The sequence below is a fragment of the Littorina saxatilis genome, linkage group LG13 (genome assembly GCF_037325665.1).
Source record: "Littorina saxatilis isolate snail1 linkage group LG13, US_GU_Lsax_2.0, whole genome shotgun sequence".
Taxonomy (NCBI): Eukaryota; Metazoa; Mollusca; class Gastropoda; order Littorinimorpha; family Littorinidae; genus Littorina; species Littorina saxatilis.
In genome coordinates, this window is record NC_090257.1 from 1,706,813 (window position 1) to 1,717,334 (window position 10,522).

The window sequence follows — 10,522 nt, forward strand, 5'->3', positions numbered from 1 at the left end:
ACGTTTCCCTAGGACTAGTGTGAAACAATGCACTTTTGAAATAAAAAGGTTTAGTTGCGTTCCACACATTGTTACCTCAGGAGTGTTTTTTTTGTTTTTTTTTTTGGGGGGGGGGGGATTGTTTTTGTTGCTGAAATGCATAATCATGGTGCTGATGCGTCTGCTAGGAAATGTATACTACACACCAGAAACAGAAAACAGAATGCTACAAGGCTATGTTTTCCTGCAAAACCACTGTAGTCCAGTGTATTAAAAAAAAGAATCTGCATGTGGTTTTATAATTATAATCCCCCCTCCCCTTCCCACATTTTGACACTTCATCCAAGTCCCTCATCCCTGCCCTTACAACTGCGTCAAATAAGGATCTCCCCGGAAAGTGGCGTATGGCTGCGTAAATGGCGGGGTAAAAACGGTCATACATGAATGTACATGTAAAATTCCACTCGTGCAAAAAAAAACAAGTAACGGTATACGTGGGAGTTTCAGCCCATGAACGCAGAAGAAGAGATAAGGAGAGACCTGACAACGTGACGTCATTTAAAGAGGACACCAACAAGCCTAACAGGTTCTTCTCTCTGTATGAACAGTATCACAGGAGAAAGGGAGTGACAAAAACACAAACAAGGGTTGCTAGACTCCTTATACACTTCCCCCTCCCCCCCACCCCCACCTTTTAAGATTTTCAACAAAATCTAAAAAATTGGGTTTTAAAAAGAAAGGAGTCTTAGAATGCAGGTGCATGCACAGGTACAGAGGTTATGAAGGAACAAGAAGGGCAAAGCCCATGCGACTCACATGCTTGACCTTGACCTTTACAGCAATGACATCATACACTAAGAACTGCTTTACACATTTTTCCTACAACAAGGTCAAGGTCATCCAAGGTCATGCAACACAAAGCTGTTAATTCAAGACATAGGAAGTACAATGGTGCTTATTGGCTCTTTCTACCATGAGATATGGTTACTTTTAGTGGTTAACTACCTTATTTTGGTCACATTTCATAAGGGTCAAAGTGACCTTGACCTTGATCATATGTGACCAAATGTGTCTCATGATGAAAGCATAACATGTGCCCCACATAATTTTTAAGTTTGAAACAGTTATCTTCCATAGTTCAGGGTCAAGGTCACTTCAAAATATGTATACAATCCAACTTTGAAGAGCTCCTGTGACCTTGACCTTGAAGCAAGGTAAACCAAACTGGTATCAAAAGATGGGGCTTACTTTGCCCTATATATCATATATAGGTGAGGTATTGAATCTCAAAAACTTCAGAGAAAATGGGAAAAATGTGAAAAATAGCTGTTTTTTAGGCAACATTTATGGCCCCTGCGACCTTGACCTTGAAGCAAGGTCAAGATGCTATGTATGTTTTTTGGGGCCTTGTCATCATACACCATCTTGCCAAATTTGGTACTGATAGACTGAATAGTGTCCAAGAAATATCCAACGTTAAAGTTTTCCGGACGGACGGACGGACGGACGTTCGGACGGACGGACGGACGGACGGACGGACGACTCGGGTGAGTACATAGACTCACTTTTGCTTCGCATGTGAGTCAAAAATCAGGAGTGAAAAGGAAAGGTATTAAATGGGGGGTTGGGGGGTGGTGATCTTAAATCTGAGAGGGAGGGGTCTTAAAAGGGTGTTCCACTGCACACAGCAAGGAACAGGGGCGGATCACATCATTTTTAATGGGAGGTTTCCAAATTTCTTTTAGGGACAATTCGACACCAGTTGAGGGCGCGAAGCGTTTGAACCTCCTAGGGGGGTCCCGGGGCTTGCCCCCCCCCCCCCCCCTCCCGGAAAATGTTGATAAAAACAAAGAAAATGGAGCAATCTGGTGCAATCTGAGCCAAAAAACATCCCCTAATACACCTTCCAAAAAGTAAATTAAAGAAGACAAATTTGGATCTAAACAAGGACAATTGACCGATCTGGTGCAACCTGAGCAAACAAATTGCCTAACTTCTTTCCAAAACCGTCACTCAGAAGACAAAGGCCGGCCCCTAGGGGGGTCCGGGGGCATGTCCCCCCAGAAAATGCTGATACAAATCAAGGAAAATGGAGCAATCTGGAGCAATTTGAGCCATCAGTTTTTCTTTTATATTTTCATTTTCATTTTATTTTTTTTATTTTTAGGCCGGGGGGGGGGGGGGGGGGTCCGGAAACCCCCTACTGGATCCGCCCCTGAGGAATGACACAGAATGAGTGAGTAAGAACACAAGATGCATCTTGCATAATATATATCTATATACATAAACGACCTTCAAAAATCTAAGTAAATCAGGTCTTAACTAAAAGGGAGGGAGTCTTAAAGCCATATGTACTCGATGACTATACACGCTAATTGCTTTACCAACAGCTGGAGACAGACTAAATTAAGTTCCCTGCAAAATATTGTGGTCTAGGACCCCTTAAATGTTGAGATATTTGAATTTTCATTTTGATCTGGATCGTCCTATTTATAGATTTGGCAACACATGTAACGTTGATGCAAGGGAGAGAACACCGCGGCTTTGTTGACATCCTCACTTTTTCAGAGGCTAGAACAAGCTGTAATGCATGTATTATGGTCCGCGCATGGTGACGTATCGTCATTATATGGTCTTATGGTGCGTTTGACATCGATTGTGGGCAAACTACACTTTGTAAACACGGGAGTGCGTTAGTATGCCTTTAAAAAGGAGGATAATTTACAGAGGCTATGAACACAACATCTGAGAAACATAGGGTCTTAAAAAGGAGGAAGTCTTAAATTGGAGAGTCTTAAAAGGGGGGTTCCACTGTACTGACATGACAGGGAGGAAGTGCTGAAGTGATCTGGGCGTACATGTCCTTGGGTCAGCTGTCGTGTGGAGGAGGGGAAACCCCTGTTCTGAATAATGGAGGAATATGTAGCAAGAGCTTTAGCTAACAGCAACAAAGCGCAGAAGCAGAAAAAGAAGAAATCCTACAATGCGGGAGGAAAGTAGGCCTGATAAATTCTTGAAGAAGGTTGGGGGGGGGGGGGGGGGGGGGGGGGGGGGGATGAGGAAATAAGGGAGAGAGAGAAAGAATGAAAGAATCAAAAGAGTGAGACTGAGAGAGAGAGAGATGTTTGAACTGTAATGAAGGTATAAAACTAATTTGAATATTACTATTCCAAAACACCACAACACTATAAACGTGTCTACTCAAAATATACAGGTCTGAATACAACCACACATGTAGATCCTAATACCACAATCCTACAAAAGTATCTGCTGCACATATACAGGAAACACCGCTACCATTTTGTCAAAACTAATGTTTTCATGAGGAAAAAGGACCTGAAAACAGGAAAAAAAAACTGACTGACAGGAAAGAGACAAAACTAATGTTACACTAGCACCCTGCTGCAAACTGTGTGTACAGTGGAACCCTCTTTTAAGCCCCCCCCTCCACCCCCCCCCCCCCCCCCCCCCATTTAAGACTCCCTCCCTTTTAAAACACTTTGCTGACTTTTTGTTTATAACCTCTGTAAATTTACCCCCATCTTAAGAGACTCCCTCCAGGGGCGGGGATGTAGCTCAGTTGGTAGCGCGCTGGATTTGTATCCAGTTGGCCGCAGCAGTGAGTGTCAGCGTGAGTTCGTCCCCACGTTCGGCGAGAGATTTATTTCTCAGAGTCAACTTTGTGTGCAGACTCTCCTCGGTGTCCAAACACCCCCCGTGTGTACACGCAAGCACAAGACCAAGTGCGCAACGAAAAAGATCCTGTAATCCATGTCAGAGTTCGGTGGGTTATAGAAACACGAAAATACCCAGCATGCTTCCTCCGAAAGCGGCGTATGGCTGCCTAAATGGCGGGGTAAAAACGGTCATACACGTAAAAGCCGTGGGAGTTTCAGCCCATGAACGAACAAACAAACAGAGACTCCCTCTTTAATAAGACCTGATTTTCTCAGATGTGTTGGGTCTTAGAGAGAGGTTTCATGGTATGTACTTGTGCTCAGGCTCTGTGGGTGTCCTTTCAGTTCTTATGTCCAGTTTTGTGAAGGTGAAAAGTCACTCATTTTCTGTTTATCATAGCTCCTTTTGGCTCCTCCCACTGTAAGCCTCCAATAGCCTCCTTCTAAATCTTTCAACAACTGAGAACTGCTGCCTTCTTTCAGCCGTTCAAATTCACAACAGTGGAACCCCCCCCCCCCCCCCCCCCCCCCTCTTAAGACCCAAAACAAATCTGAGGAAATCAGGTCTTAAAAAAGAGGACCAGTCTTTTTTTGTTTGTTTGTTTGTTTGCTTAACGCCCAGCCGACCACATCAGGGCCATATCAGGGCGGTGCTGCTTTGACATATAACGTGCGCCACACACAAGACAGAAGTCGCAGCACAGGCTTCATGTCTCACCCAGTCACATTATTCTGACACCGGACCAACCAGTCCTAGCGCTAACCCCATAATGCCAGACGCCAGGCGGAGCAGCCACTAGATTGCCAATTTTAAAGTCTTAGGTATGACCCGGCCGGGGTTCGAACCCACGACCTCCCGATCACGGGGCGGACGCCTTACCACAAGGCCAACCGTGCCGGTAGGACCAGTCTTAAAGAGGTACATTTACAGAGATTGTAAAGAGAAAGTCTGATAAAACAGGGTCTGAAATCAGTGAAAATGGAGGGAGTCATAAATGGGGGTCATGAAAGGGGGGTTCCACTGTGTAAGGCTTGTGCTCTAGGCCCACTTGGTTACCTGTCTGCCTGGCAGTTTGTCTGTCTGTTTGTCTTTCTATTCATCTGCATTCCTGTGTCTGCTGGCCTGTGTGTTTTAACATCCACAGACTTACTGTGTGTGAAAGTGAAAATCTTTCCCAGACCTCAGCAAATACACAGAATGCTTTTAACTTTTAAAGCCAAACCCTTCGAAAGAGAGAAAGAAAAGAATGGGTTTTTTTTTTTTAAATCACTTCCTTTGCTGCCTACACCTACAAGTTGTCCTCCCTGTCCTCCCAGTAGTGATTCGTTCAACCACCTGCTGCTATGTTGGGAAGTAACAGTAGGCCAACTCTAGGTGTGTGTGTTTGTGCATATCAACGGAAAGGGGCACGGTGACCTCCCCTTACAAAACGTTCTCTCTCTCTCTCACTCTCATTCACTGCAAACAAGAAAAACTCGCCCTACACTGGAGGGTGGTGACTGAACGTGAAGCAAATTAAAACGTACACCTCCCACTTAAATACATTGTGAAACAGGATTTCAACATGACCATAGAGAGAAAACAGGTATTTATCAGAGACTTTTCAATTCGGTATCACTTCGCTGTATTGCAACAACATGAAACCAGTGAAAAGACTTACATTTTTCACCTAAAACTAAAAGATTGTTTTACATAAGAAAAAAATAAAGGAAGGAAGGAAGAAAGAAAGACATAAAAAATGAACCAACAAAAATAGAAAGAAAGAAGGAAAGAAACAAAGACAAACATATATGAGAGATGGTAGGGATCTTTATCTGTCCCCCTCCCTCTGTGGTCCCCCCCACCCCCTCTTCCCTCTCACAGCATGTCACTCCCTCTCACACAGTGGAACCCCTCTTCCCTCTCATAGCATGTCACTCTCATCCACTTGTGCCATGCTTCAGCCATTGTTTTTCAGCCCCTTGTTCTGAATCAAGTGAGATTTTCCTCTTCCGAAGTGTCAATGCATTCTGCTGCAAGCGTTCACGCCCCTTTCCATAGAATTTAAGTTAGTGTTCTTTCAACTACTAAGAGGCTGCTCAGTTGTGAAACCTCAACAGGCAGTCCAAACTCTGATGCACTCTGATGTATGTGTATTGTCAAGAAAAACTGCCTGTAACATTTGGCTGCCATGATTTGTAAATGTTTTGTTTTGTCCATAATTAAAGTTACACTCCACAAACTGTCTTTATTTTTCATTTTTCATTTTCATTACTTTATTGTCCCATCGCTGGGAAATTCGGGTCGCTTCCTCCCAGTGGAAAGCTAGCAGCAACGGAGTCGCGCTACCCAGGTGTCTGCGTGTTTAGGTGTATTCAGCCACCTGCACTTATGGCACAATGACCAAGGTCTTTTACGTGCCATTGTGATGACACGGGGGTGGGACATGGCTTCCGTCTCTGGGTCTTTGAAGTTATGTTCCACAAACTTTGATACTTGTAGCAAAGTGCACACAAGAACTTACCACAAAAAAGAAGAGAAAAAACACACTAAACAAACATCAACAGCATAAACATGAATTATTTTAGAAAGAGAGAGAGAGAGAGAGAGAGAGAGAGAGAGGGACAGAGAGAAAGAGACAGAGAGAGAGAAAAGAGAGAGAGAGATTGAGAGAGAGAGAGCGAGAGAGAGAGAGAGAGACAGAGAGAGAGAGAGGGACAGAGAGAGAGAGAGACAGAGAGAGAGAGAGAGAGAGAGAGAGAGAGAGAGAGAGAGAGAGAGAGAGAGAGAGAGCGAGAGAGAGAGACAGAGAGAGACAGAGACAGTTATGTGTTTGGAGAGTTAGGTATTCTTTTATTTTAGAGAACAAAAAGAGGACAAGAACCTTCAAATGATCTTTATTTGATGCTGATTCTCACTCTAACCTATTTTCTCTGAACCAAGCCCAAGATGATTTTTGTTTCTTTCTTGACGTCAGATGCCAAAATGTGCAGAACGCCTCTCATAAAAGAAGAAGGAGTGGTGCCAAGTTTTTTTTTTCTTCTCTGTATGCTTTTTTAAAAATTTTTTTAAACTATTTTTTATAGTTGTAGCTGTGCAATGTAAACCACAGGTATCTCTTGCCAGGAAATTTGTGTTTTCCAACAGTGTCTACAGATTTTAAACAGTTACCCCTCCCATTACTCCTTCCACCCCCCCCCCTCTTCCACCCCATTCCATCCCACCTCCACACCCAACCCAAAATCCCTTCTATCTCTTTCATACTTCTTTTTTCCATGGATAATTTCTGCCATGCTAACATTTTCATAATATCCCAAGCACTGAAGTCTGAACTGCAGGTTTTGGTACACATGTACTTGGTTTAACCAATTTACCTGCATGGCATGGAAAGTAACTCCGTCAGTTTTAAACTTGAAAAAATCGCAGCAAAGTAACTACTGCAAGTTTTCTGAATTTATCAATGCTTAAAGATCGCAGGAAATAGAAACAGATATGTGTCATAATACGTATCACTATGTGTAGCGGGAGTTGGGGGGGGAGGGGGGGGTCTGGATTTGGGAGCTAGAGCGGGCAGTAATTGGGCACTCTGAAGAAATATGGGTAAAAAATTGGTTTAAACTTTAATAAACAAATTAGATTACTTGTCATACTGTAAACATGCAACAATAAAGTTTTTAATTGTTTCCACTTTGATTCAATAATTGTTAATTGTTAAATCATGTATGAGTAATGCACACAGGTCACCTTTTAGTTTTACAAGGCTTTTGTAACCTGATGAGATGAACAGCTGTTTACCAAGAGTACAACTTTCCAGCAGTCCAGGCCTTGACAATACATGTGTACCATGGAACCCCCTTTTAAGACACCCCCCCCCCCCCCCCCCCCCCCCCCCCCCCCCCCCCCATTTAAGACTTCCTCTTTTCTAAGACCCCCTTTTTTCTCAGATGATGTGTGTGTTAAAACCATGGCAGAAGTTACACTGAATTTCAGAAGTTTCAGTTTCACAGTACAAGTGATCAGTTTCAGAAAATCTGTCGTAATATAATAATTAGTTCATCGGTAATATATATATCATTAATTGTAATGTAGGCACACAAACTCATTACATCTAGTCCCCCCCCACCCCCTTTCCTTTCTAAAGAGTTCTGATGATTCTTTCGTTTGAAAGAAAGCTGATGAGGGCAATAGACGACGTTCAGGAATAACTCGGTCTAGAATTTAAAGCGGTGAGGCAGAGTTAGAGCCCCTTTTTTAGTTTTACTGATGCAAGCTTTTCAAAGCAAGGCCAAGCAAGCACTGTACTAGCACACTGCCGACTGTCTTTAAGTTTAACCTGTGATCCTGACGAACAACTCTGATGTATAATAGTGTGCATTCACTAACATACCCTTTTCTTTTGAAAATATAGATATATATACGACTTGTGTCTGTCTGTCTATCTGTCTGTCTGTCTGTCTGTCTGTGTGTGTGTGTGTGTGTGTGTGTGTGTGTGTGTCCGCGATGCCAAGCCAAAGTTCTCGGTGGATCTTTTTCAAATTTGGAGACCGTATTCAGCTACACCCCGGACACAACCTCATCGATGAGATATTTCAACACGTGCTCTCAGCGCGCAGCGCTGAACCGATTTTGGTTTTTCGCGCGCAGCGCTGAACCGATTTTGGTTTTTCTCTCGATCCATTCCCAGTAACTCTTCCTTATCTTCTCCAGTGTTTTCAGCCGCGTTTGTCTCCCTTCCTCCGTGCGGTGCGCCGGCCGGGTCCCCGGTACAGCCGGGTATTCGGCTCAACTTCTTCCCGGCGCAGCCGTACCCGGCGAAGCGGGTATTCATCTAGTATAATAATACACATTGGAATTCACGATTCGCTGTGGCAATAATCGCTGACTTGTTTTGACAGAGGTCATGTGGGCTTGGCTTGAAGTCACATGAGTTATTTACTTCCAGTGATCAGGAAGCAATCGGCGGCAAATCGTGGCCCTGAAGTACACATTTTCGAAAGAGAAACGGTATTATATCGAGCGCTCACTGCATAACAATATTAACATACACATCCGAGTAATACATCACGATGGTAGGTAAAAGCCGGTCAGCAGCGAGCACTTCTGCCTCAATGTTTGGGGCACAACAACTCTGCCAAAACGCTTGGAAATCCTGACAGAGTTATTTTTCGAACATCTATTCTGAAGAAAGCCCACGACCACCTCCTCTTCCTTCATCAAATGACTGTGTAGTGTGTAGCAATCTACTGCTCCAGTTTCATTTTGATGAAGAAAATACTCAATTACAAAATTTATTTGAAATTATTGTAACCTTATTATTATCAATAAAGAATCTAGAAAACCAACGTGACTGCCGTTTTCCTGCGTGATTGATGCGAGCCTCTGAACGAACTCCACAGAAAGTTCAGCAAGGTTACAGAAGTATGACTATGACTTCAAAATTACCCTAAATGAGTTAGACTTTGAGACAGTATAATAACTCAGAAGACCTACAGTAATGACTGGACGGAGCACAACACTGAAGAAAGGGTTTCCCCCATTTTACGTATTTTTAGGCAGAACAACAACTGAACCAGACTACAATCTGTGCACACGGAAACATTGTACAGACATACAGTAACTAACAGACAATACTACACACGGCGACACGCTCATTTAACTGGAGAGACAGAAAGAAGAAACGATTGCTTGAAGTGCTTCACTTCGACAAGAAAGTCATTGCTAGAGCTAGCCTGTCTAAATTACTCTAAACTACCACTGTACCAGTACCACCAGACACTAGACTGTCTTACCTGAATCGCATTTTCCCGGACAGCCTTGCTTACTGCTTCTCGTATATTCGCTGCGTCTCCTTTCTTGTGCAGAGCCTCTGCAAACGTTCGTTTTTTAAACTGCTCCATTTTGATGTTATTTGGGAGAAAACATCTCAATCGTTTACGGAAGTTGGGCAGGGACGGCCATTTTCGGTGAAATGTACGGGAAGCTACTCTTTCTGAGGAAGCTTTTGGACGGGGAGTGATTACCTCCCCGAACATAGTGCCTCAGACTCGAGGGGAAGAACATAAAATTTAAAAAAAAAATGAATAACTGCCATTGCAATCTAGGTTTATATCCACGTACTTAATTTTGCCGAAGGGTTCGGACACGGAGAACAGAACAAGGTGAAAGAACGTGAAAAAAGAGAAAGTACAGGAGCATAAAAATACAGTTGATAAGATAAGACAACAGGCAAATCTTAACAACTCAATAAAACCAAACAAGCAAAGGGACAACAGCTGGCAACATTTTTATTATAAAGATTTTAAAAAATGTAGCATTAATTTACATTCCAGCCTTCCTTTCGAACTGAATGGATAACTGCAATCAATAATTCGAAAAGGTCATTCTGGAAACAGTAAACTTGAAAAAGCGGCCTTGGGGAAACTGAGTCAAAGATTACGAAGATATCACAGCATGGTTATGGTAAGATCTATCAATTCTACCCGTGATGACCCCAACCTGCCCTCTCATCAGGTCTTATGGCTTTATCTTTAATACTGGTATTTAAAAACAATTCTTTTGACCTCAGAACTCAGTCAAGACATCCTCCTGTGTAGTTTATACAAAGTCTTCCTGTGTGACAATACCAAGGATTTCAGTTTCACCACACACGTGGGGATAACAGGAAAATTAATGATGTTCTTGTGTCAGAAAAAAATGCATACAAGTGTGGGAAAAAATCGCTTCGCCTATGTGTATGTCTATGACCTACCCATGCAGCAGCAAGATATAGCACAAAATAATTATATGCTTCTTGCATGCCTTCTCAAAAACAAGTCAGCAAACAAAACAATACAGAAATACAAAAATTAAAAGAATTAACAAAATATTGTAGATGGACGATACTAAA

At 42.8% G+C, this 10,522-nt stretch overlaps 1 protein-coding gene across 6 annotated transcripts in view; it reads right to left on the reverse strand.

The window, feature by feature from the left end:
- LOC138946240 (dedicator of cytokinesis protein 9-like) overlaps positions 1 to 9,624 on the reverse strand; it is a 132,198-nt gene extending 122,574 nt beyond the window's left edge. For 3 of the 6 annotated variants that reach the window (XM_070317774.1, XM_070317773.1, XM_070317775.1), the window contains exon 1: positions 9,426 to 9,624. In XM_070317774.1, the coding sequence (XP_070173875.1) occupies positions 9,426 to 9,533 (108 nt within the window). In that variant the 5' untranslated portion in view covers positions 9,534 to 9,624. The remainder of the gene's footprint in view (positions 1 to 9,425) is intronic. The other 3 variants (XM_070317778.1, XM_070317777.1, XM_070317776.1) reach the window with 1 other exon arrangement.
- Positions 9,625 to 10,522: the final 898 nt, after the last annotated feature.